The sequence below is a fragment of the Gadus macrocephalus genome, chromosome 13 (genome assembly GCF_031168955.1).
Source record: "Gadus macrocephalus chromosome 13, ASM3116895v1".
Classification (NCBI taxonomy): Eukaryota; Metazoa; Chordata; class Actinopteri; order Gadiformes; family Gadidae; genus Gadus; species Gadus macrocephalus.
In genome coordinates, this window is record NC_082394.1 from 19,959,027 (window position 1) to 19,980,758 (window position 21,732).

Here is a 21,732-nt window from a genome sequence, read left to right on the forward strand (position 1 = left end):
GTCAGATTCTTGGAAACTAATGAGCCAGAAGGTTGATTGCCTGATGAATTTGAAGTGCTGTTCATTGTTGTGTTTCTTAATTGAGTGGCAATGTCAGATTTACATATTGAGCTTGTTCATATTGCTCTATTCGGGATTCGAACACTCAACCTAAGGATCACCAGTACAAGGCATTATCCCATTGAGCCACTGACTTTCCTGTACTGCATGAAGCCTCATTCAAATTTTGATAATGTCTATTGATAAGCACGCATCAAGACAACTCTAAGCACACATTTCACAAGAGAATTAAGGGCTTTCTTATGGTAGTTATACAATAACAAAATGGTCATACAGGCAAAATGGGTTTAGACTTTGGACTAGGGCCCGACCGATATTGATTTTTGAGTGCCGATGCCGATTATTTTCAGAGAAAAATTACGATTACCATTTAATCGGCCGATTAAAAACAAAACAAAAAAAAGCATATAAAACGTAGTTTTTGATACCTTAAATATACTTTAAACACTTTTGACGATAATGTGAATTGAATGCAGAACCTTTGAGTGTTTTAGAATACATTTACAGTAAAAAAATTGTGTAATGTAAAATGTAAAATAAATAACTAACTCCCAATGTGCTGCGCTTGTGAGCAGTGACTAACACGTGCGTGCTGAGCAGTATGGTCTCACCGTTAGTGTCTACAGTATAACAAATTAACATGGCCTGGGACCTAAAGAAAAACAGGCACAACATGCTCAAACAACACGTCTTGTGTACTTTGGTGAGGTGAGCGCGCAGCTGCCTGAGCGAGCGTGCTTTCATGTTGTACGGTAAAATTCAGTCTCCTCTTTTTTACTCCAGCTAAAGTTGTTAGCAAGGCGAGTAGGAGCGCAATCTGCAGGATACTAAGCGCAATAACATTTTTGGCAGATGTTGATTATTTTCAAAAAGGCTATAATCGGCCGATTAAATCGGCAGGCCGATGAATCGGTCGGGCCCTACTTTGGACGTTTGGCTTTTCTATGAAATTGTGGGAAAAGTGTAAATTTTTAGTGCATCTCATTCTAGAGATTAATATTATGAATGAATTTTGAGTCCAGGTCAATCTGGTGAAGAGAAATAAGCCTAATTCATGATTTTTTACAATAGCGCCACCTTCGGATGCAGTACCACAAATTTGGGTTTATGGGTAGTGTGGGTTATTGGTAGCCTGGCACCGCCCACCTACCTACTTCCGCTAAATTTTCATTTCACTTCAGTACTAGGTCTGCATCTGCTTCATATGCAGCCAGATTTTTGGCGGTCCAATCAGCGAACAGAGGGAGTGACTGAGAACGATGACGTCGAGGTCGCGCGCCAGTTTCAGTTGTAGTCAGAGGAAGACCTGGAAGACAATGGAGAAGGATACTAGAGAAGATATTCGGTCTGTTGTGGGATCGCTGCCGAATATCGATCAATTAAAGCCGGAGCAAGAACAAGCTTTGCTGAGTTTTGTTGGTGGCCATGATGTTGTGGCGCTTCTCCCCACCGGGTTCGGGAATAGTTTGATTTTCCAGCTGGCTCCGTTAGTGGTGAAGGAGACGGTCCCGTCGCATGACATACGTCACGACCAAACGCTATGCGATTGGTTATGGCAGATCCAGAGTGGCACTGGGCAGATCCAATCATTTTAAAACTTCAACAGACACCCGCCTCCAAGTGAGTGAACGCTTGTCAATTGGGCAGTTCCAGACCTTCTGTACAAATGAAATGAAGTACGATGGTCTGGTAGGACCAGGCTAGGTTATTGGTAACCATACCTGAACATTTCGAGAGTTTTCGACTCATGGTATAGGCTGCAGTATGACTTTTACAGAATTTGAGAAAAAAATAAAAGTTACAGAAACAATAGGGGACCAAGCAGCAACCCCTATTAAGAAAGAATTCAGATTAAAAAAAATACTCCTCCACTATATGCAGAGAAGCTGCGAGAGACAAATGATCACAATATAATGTGGTCTGAATGTTATGGAAACAACTTCTCACACTTTTGTATGTGATTTGACATTGTCGTTAATACAGGAAGGAATGAATTAGAATATGAGCACATGAATCAAGCTAAAATATCGACAACAATTTTCATCACTTCACTTAGGCAGCATAGACAGAAATGTGTTCAACTCTAATATACCTCTTTACCATGCAGACTGTATACCGGATGCATGTTGTTTGTATATTTTGAGTTAAAAGCACATACTTTGGAATGAACTTAGCTGAAGAGAATTTGGATTACAGCACAGAGTGCAGCTTAGATATTAAATCATTTGATTCAGAAATATGAAACTTTTTCTCAAAAGCAACAATATTATGAATGAGATCAGGAGACGGACACTGGAAGCTCTTTGCTTTAATCCTTGGTTTCATATCTTTAAACAGTGATCCATCACAGCCTCTTGCAACACTCAAAAATCAAATTACAATGAGAGCAAACAAAAGTCTGAAAACAAAGTCATTAAGTTAGGACTGAGGAGAAGGGTTGGACTTAAAGGGGAAGGATATCCTATTGGTTGTTAAAATATCACACAAACGACCCTTGTACATTCAACCTGCAAACAAGGATAAAGTATTCCCCAACCGTTAACCAAATTAACCATTACACCAAATCCTACGCAGAATTAATCCTATAAAAATGTACCTGTGTAAAACAGGCAAAGCCATTCTATGGGTTCCTGCATTAACTGGTGGGCGGTCTGATCAACATTTAATGTACAAGATTAGTAAAAGTAAAGTGACTGAATCAAGAAACAAGAAACCCAAACCAGCAGTCTGCGACTGGTGGAGAGGTCTAGTCGATAGGTGTTTCTCCTAAAGATCTTCTCCAGCCAAGCAAGGCAAGCCAATCACCGGTCAGCACTGCCCTTTGGTTTTCCATGGTTCCCGTCTGTGTTGGATATGATGCCACCTGCCAGGGACTTGAAATCCCAGGTAAAAAGGGAAGACTGAATACCATACACACCACTGTGCAGAGCGTATAAAAACCCGTCTCCCAATATTTGCAGGAGCCCTAATACTTGATTCTGTGGGACCCTAATTATCGGGCATGCCCACACCCGCAAGCAAACACATACGCACGCACGCACGCACATGCACACAAACACACACAGCTACAACAGTTCTGGGTAGCATTAAATTCATATTTGCGTAGCATCAGAGAGTGGTGTCTCTGTGGACCACTGTCCCTCATGAACAACCCTCACCTCCCAACTAGCTAAAACTGAGGTGTACCCCCACTGTCAGCCCCCACCCCAGTAAGTTCACGGGTGAAGAATGAATGCTTGTGGTGGATAAGTGGATCTCAGGCTGCGCTGTCGGCCGGCAACCTGCAGGACGCTGGTTCTTGTACTTTGTTCTTTTGAATGATTGTAGTGAACCAAATCGATTAAGATTATAAGAGAGTACTCAACATTTGAAAGTCAACCTCAAAGTTGTTGAATTCTTCTAGTTCTAAAACTACTGCTGATCCCAGTGCCCCCTGAACACCAACTCTGTCCTGAACTGGCTGGAGAAGAGACATCATCGCTGTGTGTGTGTGTGTGCTGTGTGTGTGTGTGTGTGTGTGTTTTATCGCGTGTGTGTGTGACATCTGCACAGAAGCTTGTTGTGGTTTCACTGCTTGATTCAAACACCTAAGCTGGCCTCCCAGTAGTGGCCGTTTGGGTCTGGTATTGCTGCAGGCCTCAGAGGCAGCATGCTGCTGGCCACCAGGAGGACTAGCAAGAGGCAGGGACGGAGCAGGACCCCACTAAGGAAGCACACTTTAGGAACAGGATAATGGCCGCTAATGCAAAAGGTGAAAGTTGACAGAGAGGTATTCCTCAAAATGGGGAAGAGTTTATTTAACACATTAGGCTTTCACAGTTGTGGAAAACAGCAGACCTCAGCAGGCGGAAGACCAGGATTATTCCTTTGTTTGATTTGACGTTCTTTTGTATTCTGATCATTGCATATCAGCATATATGAGGCCCCCCGAATTAACAAAGTGTATAGTGGCCTGCTAAAACTGAACTGTTTTTCACAAATTTCTTAGTTTGTCGTAAGTAGCACCTATGCTCTTATGTCTGTGCATGATAATATAACTTTATTTTCTTAAAGGCACCCAGTGCAACTTTATGTAAACATTCAATGAAAAATAAACATTCAATTTCTAGTCTTTTTTACACGTAGTAAGTTTCAATAACTCCATACCATTACATATCGACATTCAAGGAGCAAAGATGAGACGTCGTTGTGTGGTGAGAACTGATAGAAAATCGTAAACAACAACAATCGCCGGTGGGGAGAAGCCATTTTTCCATTGACTGGAAGCCTGCTTTATTTATTGTCGGTTACAAAAAATAAAGAAAATGGCGGCATTGTTGTTGTTATCGATTTTCTATCAGTTCTCACCACACAACGACGTCTCATCTTTGCTGCTTGAATGTCGGTATGTAATGGTATGGAGTTATTGAAACTTACTACGTGTAAAAAAGACTAGAAATTGAATGTTTATTTTTAAGCCTCGAAAGTTGCACTGGGTGCCTTTAAAGGAGCACTAAGCGATGATTGTTATCTGTATCTTATCTCTGTTTAGGCCTGCTAGCTGTCGTGTAGCGCCCAACAGCGGCTGCTTTAGACGGAGTGGAGCAATAAGATGGAGAGATTTCCAACCTTTCCTTATTAACTTTGAATTAAAAGATGGTTACTAGCATCAGTACGCCTTATCATCTCCACCACCGTTGACCATTTTGATAAAAGTCCCTCAAGTGTGCATTATTAGAACCTTTCCATCCTTGGATTGGTTTTGAACTTAAAATAGGAAAAGTGTTTCTGTTTTTCTGTAGACCCCTCTGGCCCCTCGGGGCCTCCGGGCGTCGGGGGGTCGGGGCCTCGGGGGGTCGGGGCCTCAGGGGGTCGGGCCTCCGGGCGTCGGGGGGTCGGGGCCTTGGGGGGTCGGGGCGTCATGGCCTTGAGGAGTCTGGGTCTTGGGGAGTTTGGGCCTCAGAGCGTCGTGGCCTCGGGGGGGTCAGGGCCTAGGGGCCTCGGGGGGTCGTGGCCTCTGGGGGTCGTGGCCTCGGTGGGGTGTCAGGGTCTCGGGGCCTAGGGGCCTCGGGGGGGTGTCAGGGTCTCGGGGCCTCGGGGGGGTGTCAGGGTCTCGGGGCCTAGGGGCCTCGGGGGGGTGTCAGGGTCTCGGGGCCTAGGGGCCTCGGGGGGGTGTCAGGGTCTCGGGGCCTAGGGGCCTTGGGTCTCGAAGAAGCGGAGGAGGTGAAGAGGAGAAGAAGCCATGTTTGGCCGGATCAAGGAGCAGCAGCCGGCCGCCCCCACCTCAACGGAACCGCTGCAGGGCGTAGCGCGGGCCCTTGGAGTCCCGGACCTCGATCTGGAGCCGGAGGGACAGAGCACATCTCAGAGAACAGACGGCACTGGGGAGAAGGGCCGTTTACAAAAAAGTGTGAATGGATTGAAGTAGGCTACGGTCACTCAGCCCTCTGAGACGGTGGCTGTGATTGAGGGTTACAACTTCATTGAATTGAATGACTGTTGGTGGGGAGGTGACCATATAGGAGCGGGGTACTGAATTGTTGCATGGCCATTGTTCACATCCTGTTCATGGGGGACGGGACAGGAGGCCTCAGGTTGGGGCTGTGTGTGAATATGAATGGGATTTTAGTATCGCATGCTGATAACATGTTTCATTGAGATATGAAGCGACGCTACATTTCTACACCAATGCCATGGCCCATGCTGCGATGCTCAACTTGTTTCAGTGGTAGACTCCGGCTAATTACGACGTTTCTTGCTGAGACTTATTTCTTCGATTAGGAATGAATTACAATGAATTAATTTGGTTGTTCTTTCCTCAACATGTTGAAGTCGTTTGTTGATCAAGTGTGTGGATTAAACGCGTGAATAAAAAAAGAAGGCAACTGCTGCTTGGGGTTCATCAGTTGCATCTCTGCAAGCCTCTTTATCTGTGCAGAAATCGTCGTATGTCCAGACCACACACTATAAAATAGGACCTGGAATGCAGCTGGGTCCTATGTGTGTCTGAAAGAGACTCCTTGAAGGGAGAACGAGTGCTTGGTCACCCGGGTTGAATGTGTGTTTGTGTGTTTGTGTTTGTGAGTGTGAGTGTGTGTGTAAATGGCAGGATAATAATAGTCTTTCGGCTTTTGTGTCTGCGTGAGTGTGCGTCCATTCGTGCCTGCGCTATGTGTGTGTAAGTGTAAATGGCAGGATAATAACTATATAATAATTATTAGACTTCTTGGTGACTCATTGTCTAAGCATGGCAGTTTAATAAAAGGGGATAGGCCTAAGGGGTTGAGCGGGGAGACCGCTGCTCTGGCACAGAAATCTATTCAAAGTGTCGAGCCGTGCTGCGTTCCTACCCCCATGCCCAGGTCCATGACTACGGCCGTACCCTGTTCTTCATTCACAGTCATAGAGAGAACCCCCCCATGCCCGGTACATGGCTCTATGGCTGGGCTCCCCGGTCTTTATTCACTCTCAAATTTGGTGACCAAACATCCCCAGGTGATGCGAGGCGGACCCCGGGCACGGCGTTGGACCGGTGCTGCTCATCACGGGGAGGAGAAGAGCAGTCTCAGAGCGAGCTGAGAGAAGGCTCAAGGGGAGGAAGCGGTGAAGGGTTGGTCCTCCTTCCCTGTGAGCTCTTAACCTCGATGTCTGAATTTTACTGTTGAGGACAGACGTTGGGACCAAACTTAAAACTAACGGAAAAAACTACAGGTCTGATTATGTTTTGTGTGCACCTTGCCCGGTCCAATTCAGTATACGGTTTTAGTGTGTTGCAGTGGTTGGACTCCCCTGGCAGTTAACTGGCCAGCCCCCCATCACCGTAGACAACATTGAATTTGTATTGTATACACTTAATGATTTGAAATGTTCCCTGGAAGCAGGGATCCCCAACTCTGCCTTCTTAAGATTTCTTCCTTTCTAATTGCTGGAGTTACTTCTTGCCGTCAGGGGGGAGTCATACATCTATGGCCTGTGAAGCCCTTTGAGACTAACTGTGATTAAGGGCTATGCAAATAACATTGAATTTAACTGAAATTAATTTAATTTAATCACAGATGACTTCTTGAAAGTCAAGGACAAACGATTAAAACTGTATTGCTCAATAATGATAATATTACGTGGTCTTCAGTTACACCTGTCTCAACTTGACATGAATGCATCACTCTTACAAACTAATGGGAGGCAGATGGGGAAGCAGGACTCAGAGGAAGCCAAATCAAAGGCTAAAACACTAGGCTGCCCCCACATGGCCTGCTGGTTTCATCTGTTGAAATACATTTTGAAGGACTAGCCAAAATGACAACAAGAATGGGAATATTGCAGAGGTGGGGGTAAGTCATTCATGTGCAAGTCACAAGCAAGTCTCAAGTCATTGCTCAGGTCAAGCAAGTCACAAGTCAAGTCATACAAAAATCTGATGATCTAACCCAGTTTCCACATTTAAAAATCGGTAAAGAGAGTGGTTCATAAGTTGAGTTTTATTTCAACATTAACAATAACAATGTCTTAACAATAACAATAACAATAACTCAAACTATTCAAAACATTCCTAAACCATTATGTGCATAGTTTGAAAATGTTTTTTATGATCATTACCTCCAACCTATGAACAGAATCAAATATAACCTCTAGGTAGCTGTATACGACAACAGTTCAAGTCAATCACTCAATCTCCCTACATGTTGTAGATTATTATTTGGAACACATGGCATCAGACATGAAAAAAAAGAATATTTCAAAAGTAATATCACATACACATACTGTAGGAAGGGGAAATAGTAATACACAAGCCTGAAAGCTGGTAGCAATCTTGCTGCCTCGCAACATATGCATTGCATTTGCAAAAAAAATAATTTGACAGTACTTTTTTGTCACTGAGTTCTGAATGATGCGGTCAAATGATCACCCCACCATGGCTGAACACACGTTCAAGAGGTGCACTTGATGCAGGGACTGCTATAACTCGTACCTCCACCTTGAACAAAAAGACCCTTAAAACCACTGAGTTAGAAGTAGCCTACTGAAATGAAAATTAAACAAGTTAATCATCTGTGGAACGGGCAGGGCTCGAAAAACTCCAGCCAATGATTTTCAGAAACACCGAGTGGCATTGGACAGTAAGTACGTCAATCAAACGGTCGTACTGCACTCCCCCCCCCCCCCCCCCCCCCCCCCCCCGCGCGTGACCTCTTTGTGCACGTGCATGTACTCAAAGCTCGTGCCAGAGCAAGCTTCTGTTTGTTGTTATCCTGCGGTAGCTACTGGAGCTAGTTTACTAGCTAATCCACATTTGGACCTAGCGCTAGAATACAACCCTAAACTCCAACCTAGCTAGCCTGCCCTGGCCCACTCTCGCGCATCTGTGTTCGCGCTCTTGTGTGATTGCGCGTCCATGTACTTGGAATGGGTGGAGTCAGAGTCAGCGTTGAAGGAGAGGGGGTAGGACCATTTGAGTTGCGTCTTTTCAAAATCTGCTGGGGTATCGCAAATCACATATCCAACCTATAATCTAACTTTAGAAAAGTCATTTCGAGTCATCTGTCTCAAGTCTGAGTCAAGTCTCAAGTCATGAAGACCAAGTCAAAGTCAAGTCGAGTCTTTTATCAGTGTAACGCCCCGTGCCCACTACCTCCGTCCGTTGACTGATCCCCATTGACTTTGAATGGGGACGGACGCGCAATGCATTGTGGATCCGTCCGTTCCGTTGGAGCCTTCGGCGCCGTCAGAAAGTTGAAAAATGTTCAACTTTTTCGGCAGCGACGGATCCGTCATCCAATCAGATCACGTATGCAAATTTAAGCACTGTGACGCGACTCGGGCTCTGACGATATTGGAAAGCGGGAAAGCGGGTCATCTTGCATCGCAACAAGCAGGAAGAAGAGGGAAGAACCCGGCGAAGCGATTTGATTGGCTGACGGATGCCTCTGCAAAGACTACTCCCCCATCAGTCAGCCACGCCTTCCCACGTCCGTTGACTGACGGAGGTAGTGGGCATGTAGGGTAACGCCCCGTGCCCACTACCTCCGTCCGTTGACTGATCTCCATTGACTTTGAATGGGGACGGACGCGCAATGCATTGTGGATCCGTCCGTTCCGTTGGAGCCTTCGGCTCAGTCAAAAAGTTGAAAAATTTTGAACTTTTTCGGCAGCGACAGATCCGTCATCCAATCAGATCGCGTATGCAAATGTAAGCACTGTTACGCGACTCGGGCTCTGACGATACTGGAAAGCGGGAAAGCGGGTCATCTTGCCTCGCAACAAGCAGGAAGAACTGGGAAGAACCCGGCAAAACCGATTTGATTGGCTGACTGATGCATCTGCAAAGACTACTCCCCCATCAGTCAGCCACGCCTTCCCACGTCCGTTGACTGACGGAGGTAGTGGGCATGTAGGGTTACCCTACATCACGTCAGCCAATCAAATCGCTTCGCCGGGTTCTTCCCGCTACTTCCTGCTTGTTGCGATGCAAGATGACCCGCTTTCCCGCTTTCCAGTATCGTCAGAGCCCGAGTCGCGTCACAGTGCTTAAATTTGCATACGCGATCTGATTGGATGACGGATCCGTCGCTGCCAAAAAAGTTGAACATTTTTCAACTTCTTGACTGAGCCGAAGGCTCCAACGGAACGGACGGATCCACAATGCATTGCGCGTCCGTCCCCATTCAAAGTCAATGGGGATCAGTCAACGGACGGAGGTAGTGGGCACGGGGCGTTACCCTACATGCCCACTACCTCCGTCAGTCAACGGACGTGGGAAGGCGTGGCTGACTGATGGGGGAGTAGTCTTTGCCGATGCATCCGTCAGCCAATCAAATCGCTTCGCCGGGTTCTTCCCGCTTCTTCCTGCTTGTTGCGATGCAAGATGACCCGCTTTCCCGCTTTCCAGTATCGTCAGAGCCCGAGTCGCGTCACAGGGCTTAAATTTGCATACGTGATCTGATTGGATGACGGATCCGTCGCTGCCGAAAAAGTTGAACATTTTTCAACTTTCTGACGGAGCCGAAGGCTCCAACGGGACGGACGGATCCACAATGCATTGCGCGTCCGTCCCCATTCAAAGTCAATGGGGATCAGTCAACGGACGGAGGTAGTGGGCACGGGGCGTTAGTCAAGCAAGTCTCAAGTCCTAAAATTTTCGACTCGAGTCTGACTCGAGTCAAGTCATGTGACTCGAGTCCCCCATGTCTGGAATATTGGGGTTTGTTGGAGTTTCCTACAAAGTGCTCGGACCAGTTCTTAAATGAAACCATCCAAATTGATGGTAGGAACCATCATTTTTTAATCAAGTACCGGTATATTCATATTTTATTATTATGTCGTTTCATTAAAATTACAAGATATTTGTACTTCAACCCTACATTTTGAGAAAATCTTTCTGTAAATCTTTTTTGGTTAGTTTTGTGAACCAATGTTAGTACAAGCCCATGCGCTTCATTTCCATAGAGTTATACATGGAAAAACCTAGAGTCAAGTCTTACAGCCCAATGCACAGGATTAGGGTTAGGGGTTGGGTTAACCAGGGGTGCTGGAATTTATGAGGCTGCGAATCCAATGACCAACCCACTTTTCGTGAAAAAAGTAAATATATATATATTATTTTTGTGTTGATGAAATATTTAGTTTCTTAGAAATGTTTTGGCCTAATATTTTAACTGGCCTGCTGGAGGTGGTATAGTGGGGCTAGTAGAGCGAGTGCACTATAGGGAACGGATGATGCGCGGACGGGAAGACTTTTATTTGTGACTGGCAAATGGTGTTTATCAGAAAATTGTTTGGCCACAGACTAGCAGAAACCTGCAGAGAACATAGGACTACAAAAGTGAAAAAAAAAAAAAAATCAAATTTTTGACACTAGTCAAATCACACGTGGAAAGGGTAAACTTTCCGAACTGATAAGGGCTGCTGTGGGCGAGCTGTCATCATGCATCAACAAAAAAAGAGCATCTGGCTTTAGACCAGCCTTCTAAGCAAAGTACTTAGTTTTGGAGGCTACGAAAGCTTAAATTATTTGGGTAAAGCTCAAGTGAGGGAGGCTGGGTCCTTTGTGCTTCAATCATTTCACCATGTAGCCTATCTGCTCTGCGGAGAACGTACCCTAAAATAGGCTACCGACTCGTTAAGTTAATTGAGCCAGGTAGAGATGGGAGATGTTGGTTTAATGCATGTTACGCCCAAAACACAGCTATGACTGACAATTGATTGTAAAGCTATTTCTTCTGGCAACATTAATTCCATCTAGGTCAGACTAGGTGGCGGCAGGCATGTCGCATTGCAATTTGGGGATGAATAGGACTAGAGGTAATTCAATTAGAAAACGTGTTGGAGAATCCGACCCACCGCAGCTTCAGCTGTCAGCTCAGATAGGAGACCTCAAAACGCATGAAGTGGATATAGTCTACCCTTTATCCTACGTTACATTTTGAGGAGCAGCTTGCCTAATCGTCTGATGTCTCTAGGTTTTAGTAGCCTACGGACTGAGACAGTCACAAGCATCAAGAACAGAATAGGATGATTTCTTTCACTTAATTCCAGTCCAACTAACAAAATAACAGGAATTATATGTTTGTGTCGGTATATTACGCCCGAGACACCAAACATTTTTTCGTCCTATTGCAAGTGGGTTTTCCCCGATGATTACGAAGGCTAGTCAAAACTAGTTCTAGAATCATTCATCGGTAAAAATATTCTCGCAGCTGGAACCACCACGGCACTTAGGTCAGGGAATTCCCTCTCGTCATGATCACACTGATCATCTCAGACTGTCAATGCCAAAAATCTCACCACCTGCATGTTTGTCACCGCCCCTCTTAGTTTTTTATTTTCAATACCAAGCCTGCAGCTTTAGCTAGTCAAAAATGTAGGCTATTAATTAGGCCCGGGTAACGGACCCGGGAAATGGACTGATTGAGATATCATAGGCTGAGGAGGTGTCACGCGCTGTTCGACACATGCATGCGCATTTGGCCCCCCCACCACTGAAATCATTCCAGCGCCACTGGGGTTAACCTTAGCACAAACACACAAGTTAACCCTAGGGTTAATCCTAACCCTAACAAACATTTCAGAGAGCTGCCTTGTTTCTATCAGACTCTTGCACTCATCTCATCCAGAGAAACAGTCTCAGCTTTCTCTTCACGTAGTCTTGCTCTGTTTGTGCAAGACGTTTTATGCATGTTTGTCAAATGCAACGACGTATATTCATTTGGGCAACAACACACATTAGTTTGTATTATTTGATTTGTATTCTTTCCTTATCTTTTACCCCATCAGCTAGGCAATTGGCTAGATGTTCGTCTTTCACTCTTACACTGGGCACAATTGCAAGCACACACGCACACACACATACACACAGACACACACATGCTCCTGCAAAATAAAGCAAAAGCTCTTAAACATAAGCAAACACATACACACTGCTGCAAACAAAAAGAGTATATGCACGCCTACACACACGCACGCATTAATGCATGCACACACACACAAACACACACACGCACACACACAGGAGAGGCCCAGGGGCCTGCTTTGTGCAGAGTCCTCAGTGGAACTAATTCTTCAGAACGACAGCTTCTCTCTGTTCTGGGTGGACCTTTCTTTATAGAAGTGCAGCGCTGCAGAATTTTCATTTAACATGCTTCAACCTCTGCCTCTTACTTCCTGAGATTAATTTGACATTTTTCCATGTCCAGCTGATGGGGTCAGGGTTAGTCATAACTTGGCTGATGTAAAAGGGGCTTAAATGACCTAAACTACATGTATTTGAGCATACAGGTAATTGAACACTTGAATTGATTACAGCATTCATAATGGACATACATAGAAATAATTTAAAAGTGATAGCAAGAATGCATGACGAATAGTGTTAATCAATAATTATGATTCTGAAGAGTATGTTAGCAATAACGTAGGTCAGCGATAAAACATTCATAGACTTGATTATAACACACACACACACACACACACACACACACACACACACACACACACACACACACACACACACACACACACACACACACACACACACACACACACACACACACACAACAAGCTTAACTAGGAGACCATGCAACATAGAACCCGACAACAATGAAAACTCACCCTCGACACTGCAAAATCTGTGGAGACAGAATGAGATTGGTCTCAGTCATCAGACTATCTTTCCCCTGTTCAATCATTGCAAATGGATAGACAGACAGAAATACATACATAGATACAGATATAGAGAGACAGACCGACAGACAGACAGACATACAGACAGACAGAAAGAAAGATACATACATAGATACAGATACAGACTCCAGAGAGATAGAGACGGACAGAAAGAGATACAGACAGAAAGATACCTACATAGATACAGAGATAGAGAGACAGGCAGACGGACAGACAGACAGAAATACATACATAGATAGAGAGACAGACAGACATAAAGATACATACATAGATACAGAGATAGAGTCATACAGACAGACAGATCCATACATCGATACAAAGATAGACAGACAGACAGAGAAGCAGACAGACAGAAAGATACATATACAGAGGTAGAGAGACGGATATAAATATATCTAAATAGACAGACAGACAGCCAGCAAGATACATCCATAGATACAGAGATAAGGAGCTAGACAGAAAGCCAGACAGTCCCATCACCTCTGCTGGCCATCCTGAGTTCCTCCAGAAGGAGCCTGTCCTGCCGGTTCCCCAACACGAAGGCCAGGAAGGAGAGGATGAGGCCGTCCAGGATGCCGATGATGGCCAGGATGTAGGACCAGCGCACCGAGCAGTTCCCCAGCGCATACTTCCCAGAGTCCTCGCCACACATGTCCCGGATCACCTCCGCATCCCAGCCGTCCGGGAAGATGATGCAGCCAAACACCAGACACAGGGCTGTGGACCGGGGTAGGTACGTTAGAGATGAGGACAGCACCAGGCTGTTGACCAGGGTAGGTACCTTAGAGATGATGACAGCACCAGGCTGTGGACCAGGTGGAGGTAGCTTAGAGATGATGGCAGCACCAGGCTGTGGACCGGGGTGGAGGTACGTAAGAGATGATGAGAACCATGGTGACACTTGCACTGTGTTCCTTCACCCACAAGCAGTGTCTAGTGGTTGATTGTAATTTCCCATATGGGGGGACAAGAATAAATCCATTTAGGCCTCTTTAGACTGTTATGATTGAAGCGTCAGATGGGACTGTATAGAATCCATCCTGGTGAGGTCTGGTCTGGCTCATTAGCCAGTCTAGACACGATCGGTTGATAAAAGTGTAACTGAGGCATGGCGAGAAAGAATTCCCTGGATGGATTGACTATAGGTGTTTCATTCTTTTAGCTTTCTGGTTTGGGTATTTTATAATAAGCTGATAGGTGAGTAGGAAAGTGACACAGTGCAGGTTTAAACGGGGAGTAAACCCCCATTTTAGCACTGGTGACAGTCCTAAAGGTTTCTGAAAAAGTGGACTTTCATAGCACATAGGAAGTGCAAGCGGCTATCAAATCCCACGTCACACTCTAATGAGTGAGGTGTGCAGTCAATAGGGAATGACCAATCTTTACATCTCCATCGAATGTCGCAGAATTATTATTTCAAAGGGAATTTACCCTATTTATCAAAACCGAAGTGGTCACTCACTCCCAAACCCTTTGAATCATGTCAACAAATTTTGCCATCTTGTCAGCATAATGCGTGTAAAGGAGAAAGAGATAATGGAGGAGGAGAGAATGGGATGGAAGGAGAGGAGGAGGAGGAGAGGAGAGAAGGGGAGGAGGAGAGGAGGAAAGGAAGGGAAGGGAAAGGAGGGGGCGAGAGGAGGGGACGAGAGAACGGGAGGAGAGGAGAGGAGGGGAAGGGAAGGGAGGGGAGGGGAGGAGAGGAGGGGTGGAGGAGGAGGGGAGGGGACTGGAGGAGGGGAGGAGGAGGGGGGGAAGGGAGGGCAGGAGAGGTGGGAAGGGGAGGAGTGCGTGGAATGCAATTTGTGTCTTAAACCTGTCCTGCCTCTCACTGTGCTGACTCACCGATTTCTCTCCCTAAGAGATTTCGGTGAGCGACTAAGCAATCTATCACTGAATGTGTGTCTTCCTTTAGGCGTCGCAGTAAAACAGCATCAACATTTTCCTTTGCCTTTGTTTACAGTTGGCGAGTTCATCCTGAACTCGCCACAGACACACACACAAAGAAACACACACAAACACCCCCCCACAGACACACACACACACACCAACCATACATACACACACACACACACACACACACACACACACACACACACACACACACACACACACACACACACATACACAAACACACACACACACACACACACACACACACACACACACACACACACACACACACACACACACACACACACACACACACACCACATACACACACATACACACACACCACACATACATATACTCATACACCCCTCAGGCAAGCCAACTCTGTGTTTCCTGCTGGTTGGTTTGAAGCTGATTTGGACCGAGGTGAAAGAGCTATAATTTAATAACGCAGGGTGATTTGATTGATTATGGTATATTTAAATCTGTGTATGGCTGGAACATGTCTTGCTTCTCTGAAACTACTAAATATATATATTTTTTAACATTTTAAACTACATGCGAAAACAAACACTCACTGTACTTTCTTAAATTACATCATAACTCCCTTACAAGGGCACATCGAATGTTGTGGTGGCCCAGCCGCTGAGCAGTGCCCCACAGGGCCACATGGTAGGCAAAGGCAGGCAAAGGCAGCCAAGAGGTGTGGTGTAGGATGGGAGGTACTACTCTAAAAGCTTTGTCATAGAGACCCCGCCCCACTCAGGTGTCTCAGCTTACCACTCAGGTGTGCTGAGTTAGCCCTGCAATCAGGAGGCCTTTTAACCCCACCAGAACAAGCTGAAGACAGACTGGCTGGAGGAGCCACACACACTCTAGGCCAGTCTCGTGGTAAGAGGCCTGTGGCCAACCCTCTTGACCCAACTGAACCCTGAACCCAAATGAAATTACGTCCAAGTGGACCGAAGGATTGTTACTTTGATTTGTGTAAATTGTGTCATGCTAATACGAGAGAGAAGGCCTGCGGCTGGAGAGGAACCCCTAAAACTCCCAAGAGGAACCAAGAGCCCAGCCAGGGTGAAGGGGTCAGTGGCAGGGACCACAGACCCCACTAAGCTTGGCCTGACTCTCTCTCTCTCTCTGCCCCCCATAACAGGAAGAGCCAGACAGAGCACCCTGACATCAACCGCCGACCTGGTGAAGATTTGAGTTGCCATTTCTCCCCTCCCTTTTCCCCGCACCTTTATAAATAAATGTCATAAGTTTGATTTCACCTTTTTTGCCCACTTATGGTGGAGGATGCGGGCAGTCTGAGTCCTCGCTATCAGTGGGTAAACCGATAGGGATAGAGCACGTCCGAACGAAGAGGAGAATGATTGTAGCTGAGCTGAGTTGTGCAGAGTAAGCGGAAGACAAGAGCGACGACTACGAGATGTGCTGGCCAAACAGACGCTGGATGATGACATAGAGACGTATATTGCCTTGTTTGAAAGGACTGCAGCAAGGGAGAACTGGCCAAGAGCAGCATGTGCGAACAACCTATTGCCCTTCTTGACTGGGGAAGCTCAGAAAGACTACGGTAGGGTCACAACGCCAAGGAGTATGTCGCCCAGCAGGGGGCTGAATGAAGGCAGAGCTGCTGCGTACATAGCAGAGTGTGCACACGAACAGCTGCAGCGCACACCCGGAGCTCCTGGTTTCTTTTTGGGTGACTTTAACCATTGTAAACAGATTGTAAAATGTGACACAAGAAATAACGATTCTAGATAAATGTTATGGCAATATAAAGGGGGGATACTCCGTAAAACCAAAGCCCCCCCTTTCCAACTCAGATCAAAACACCATACATCTAATATCCGCATAAAAATCTCTTTTCAAATCAAGCAAACCTGAACATAAGACGGTTAATGTGGGGTCAGACGACGCAATTGAGACATTAAAGGGGTGTTTCATGTGCACAGATTGGTCCCTGTTCCATGCACTAGAACTGGATGAGGCTACTGTAACTATAACAGACTACATAGAGTTTTGTGTTGGCAATGTGGTGCCCAAGAAAAACGTTGTAGTCTACCCCAATAAAAAACCCTATGTAACAAAATAAATAAAAGACTGTATAAATAGGAAAAAGCAGGCCTTTAGAAGTAATGACAGAGCAGGGCTGTCAGTTGTCCAAAAAGAACTCAAACAACTTCTCACTAATGCAAGAGAACAACATAGGCAAACAACATAACCTCCAAATGTCAAATAAAAAATGACTTTGGGACACAATGAAATCAGTCACTAATATGAACCCTGCAAAGAAAGAAATAATCACCATGGACGAGCACCAAAAATCAAACGAGCTGAATGACTTTTACCTGAGATTCGACCGTGAAAACTTCTCTCAGGAGTGTGTCCCTGCCAGACACTGTTGACACCTGCTGCCTGGAAGTCGATCCCACCAGCATCCGCCATCTCTTTAGTAGAGTACGTACGGGCAAGGCCGCAGGCCCTGACGGCATGCCAGCTTTTTTGCTCAAAAGCTGTGCAGAGGAACTAACAACGACATTGTGTCCAATATTCCAACAGTCACTTAACATTCACACAGTTCCAGCTCTGTGGAAAGAGTCAATTATAACTCCAGTGCCTAAAAAGCCCTGTGCCACAGTAAACAATGATTTCCGTCCCGTAGCTCTCACTTCGATTGTTATGAAATGTTTTGAAAAATTTGTTGTGTCACTGCTCATGAAGGATGTCAAGCCAAAATTAGACAAGTACCAGTTTGCGTATAGGCAGGAATGCAGTACTGATGATGCAATCCTTTGCACCTTGCACTTTATTTCCAAGCACCTTGAGAACACAAAAGCTTATGCTAGAATTGTATTTGTTGATTTCAGCTCAGCTTTTAATAGAGCAAATTCACATACTCTTAGAGAAGCTCAAAGTCATAAGTGTAAACACCCCCTTGATCAAATGGTTTTACTCTTTTTTTTAACAAATAGAACACAGCAAGGGAAGGTCAACAGAACACTGTCAGACACCAAAACACTGCAACACAGGAGTCCCACAGGATTGCGTTGTATCACCAACAATGTTTACATTGTACACCAATGATTGTAGGACTGTGCACCCTAACAACTATATGGTGAAATTTGAGGACGATACCGTGCTCTTGAGCCTTCTACACAAGGATATGGACCCCTCTGTGTACCAGGATGAGATAGACCTATTTATTAAGTGGTGTGACACCAACAATCTTATACTAAATGTGAACAAAACACAGGAAATGGTTTTGGATCTGAGGCAAGTGACTGACCATGAGCCAGTGGTCATCAAAAATCAGGAAATCACCCACGTATCCTCATATAAGTATTTAGGGGTTCATATTGATAATCTACTCTGCTGGAAGACACATATTGACAACCTGTGTAATAGACTGCAACAGAGGCTATATTTTTTGCGAAGATTATGGGGGGTTTACACCTACCCGATAGTGGGCCCCGATGGTGCCCGATGGCTTAATCAGCAGCTATCGTTATAACATCGGCAAATAGCGTGGTTGCATTGGGAAACACCGTTACTCTTCCCGGGAACATCTTTAGACAACGGGAAGAAACGGGAAGAAATGCTCAATGATCGGGCAACATCGGGCAACATCGGCAAAGAACGAACATGTTTGTTAATTTTGGGTCTATCGGGGTAGAATCGGTTACCAGGTGTTGCTATGGGCTAATCGGCTATAATCGGGAATAGAACGGGAGTATAACGTAAGACATCGCAAGTCGTTCGGGAATTTTCCTGGGCACATCGGCTATATTCGTTAATCTTCCGCGCTTTATCGTGTTTTATCGTCTTTATATCGGCAACCTCAACACACGAAAGACCCTCGAGAACCCTTGACAAATAACGATTGTGAGTGACCAGATTGCGTTAAGGAAGACCCTCAATCTGCCACTTGGGTATAAATAGGGGGTGATGGATGGATGTCCTACTTTTATAATTACAGGGGTACTTCGCCCATTTAGAACTGGCGTTCTATTATTATAAAATCGCTATTGTAATATAAATAAATATATAAATAAATATCAGTCTAAACCAGTCTCCCCTTTGCCTTCTACCGAAATGACGCCAAATGACGTCAAATGACGCCAAACGCACTTCGGGTGTCTTCCCTGGCATAAATCGTTATGTTATCATTATAACATCGGGTATGTGTAAATGCTACCCCGATAAATTGACCCGATCATAAATTTTTAGCCTGATGTCACCCGAATCACCCCGACTTCCACATCGGTGGTCCATCGGCCATTAGCGGCCATTAGCGGGATGGTATAAACGGGGCATTAAGATTGTACGGCGCAAGCAGCCACATCATGATGATTTTCTACCGTGCCATTGTAGAGAGCATCATTAGATATGGGATCACCTCATGGTTTGGCAACCTAACCGTTAAACTAAAAAGCAAACTGGCCGGCATACACAAAACAGCAATGAAAATCGTAGGGAGGAAAGAATATGAGCCTATACAGAGCATCTATGAGCAGGCAGGAAAAAAGCAAAGAAAATAATTTCCAACTCCCAACACCCACTCTTCCCTGAATATGAAACCCTGCCATCAGGGAGAAGACTGTGTGCCGCTATGCAAATCTAACCGCCTTAAATTATCATTTGTCCCAGCCTCCATTAAGCTGACGAACAATGTGCAATAGAATAATGTGCAATAAATAGGTTAGCACTTTAGCACATAGCACTTTAGAACTAAGCACTTTAGCACATAGCACTCTCTCTATACGTTCTAGTGCAATAAAAATTAGCACTTTATCCCCATACTGTAGATTTCTATGCTATACAGCAAGGTGCAATTTAAGTCTATCAAGCTCCATGTTCTCGATGTTAAAGTTGGTTTTTCTGGTTGTGTTTGTGTCTGTGGTTATGTTTTTGTTCTGTTGTACTCTGTGTATGTTAGGAAAGCAATGATGCGCTTTGCCCAAGACAAATTTCCCCACGGGGACAATAAAGTTGAACCTTGACCTTGATCCTCAGACAGATGGACTCGTAGAAAGGTTCAATCAGACCCTAAAGCACATGCTGCATAAAGTTGTAGATGTGGATGGTAAGAATTGGGATCATCTGCTACCTCGTGTTCTTTTCTCCATACGTGAAGTCCACAAGTTCCACAGGATTCACCATTCGAAGTGCTGTGCGGACGGAGGCCCCGGGGCATGCTGGATGTGGACAAGGAAGCCTGGGAGCAGCAGCCATCCCCCCAGCGCAGTGTCGTGGAGCACATGGAGCGGATGCACCACAGAATGACCCAGGTTTGGCCCTTGGTTCGTGAACACATGCAGCAAGCCCAGGCACAACAGGCACAGGTGTACAATCGAGGAGCCCAGGTGAGAGAGTTCGAACCAGGACAAAAAGTCATGGTCTTGGTCCCCACGAATGGCTGCAATTTTTAGCTAAATGGCAAGGGCCTTATGAGTTAATGGAACAAGTGGGACCAGTGAATTACCGGATATGACAGGTTGGCCGAAGGAAAGTGCCTGGTCCAGTCCTATAGTGTTGGGAAGCCCGATGGTAGCATTAGGTTCTGCAATGACTATAGAAAACTTAACGAGATCTCTCTATTCGACACTTATCCTATGCCCCATGTGGATGAAGTGGTCGAAAGGTTAGTACCTGCCCAGTTCATCTCCACACTAGACTTAACCAAGGGGTGTTGGCAAGTGCCACTAACGCCACAAGCAAAGCCAAAGACGGCGTTCTCGACACCAGACGTGGCCTTCCAATACCGGGTCCTCCCATTTGGTCTTCATCGGGCCCCAGCAACTTTCCAGAGGCTCATGGACAGGGTGCTTCGGCCACATCTGGACTATGCAGCAGCTTACCTCGATGACATCATTATCCATAGCACGTCATGGGATATCCACCTCCGGCACCTAGAAACTGTCATCCAGGCCTTGCGGGAAGCAGTGCTGACAGCCAACCCTGTGAAGTGTTCCCTGGCCCTGGAGGAGCCGAACTACCTTGGGTACACTGTGGGACGAGGAAATGTGAAACCCCAAGAGAAGAAAGTGGATGCCATAGCAACCTGGCCCCAACCCCAGACGAAACGACTGTTGGGGACCTTCCTAGGGTTAATGGGATATTATCGACAGTTCATTCCGAACTTTGCCTCCATAGCTGCCCCCCTTCATGAGCTGACAAGCAAAAGTGCACCCAAACGGGTGAAGTGGACGGACAAGACCGAGCTGGCCTTCAATCATCTGATGATGGCCCTATGCAGCGAGATGGCGTTGCAAACACCTGACTTCAGCAGGAGGTTTGTGCTACAGACAGAAGCATCAGAGGTAGGACTTGGGGCAGTCCTGTCCCAAATACATTACGGCATGGAATACCTGGTAACCTTTGTCAGCCGTAAACTACAGCCACATGAGAAAAACTATGCAACCATAGAAAAAGAATGCTTGGCAGTTAAATGGACCATTGAAAAATTACGCTAGGGCGTGAGTTTGAAATGGTAACTGACCATGCTCCATTGAATGGCCCATAACAAGGATAAGAATGACAGAATAACCGTTGGTTTTTACACCTGCAGGACTTGAAGTTTACAGTGGAACACAGGGCAGGAAAGCTTCATGGGAACGC

At 45.6% G+C, this 21,732-nt stretch overlaps 1 protein-coding gene across 1 annotated transcript in view; it reads right to left on the reverse strand.

Annotated features, from left to right (window-relative positions):
- Nucleotides 1-4,919: 4,919 nt before the first annotated feature.
- LOC132470543 (LHFPL tetraspan subfamily member 4 protein-like) overlaps nucleotides 4,920-21,732 on the reverse strand; it is a 31,088-nt gene continuing 14,275 nt past the window's right edge. Inside the window, exons 2-4 of the mRNA XM_060069243.1 lie at nucleotides 13,693-13,929; nucleotides 13,141-13,157; nucleotides 4,920-5,377 (exon numbers count right to left, since the gene is read on the reverse strand). Of these exons, the coding sequence (XP_059925226.1) occupies nucleotides 5,324-5,377; nucleotides 13,141-13,157; nucleotides 13,693-13,929 (308 nt within the window). The 3' untranslated portion in view covers nucleotides 4,920-5,323. The remainder of the gene's footprint in view (nucleotides 5,378-13,140; nucleotides 13,158-13,692; nucleotides 13,930-21,732) is intronic.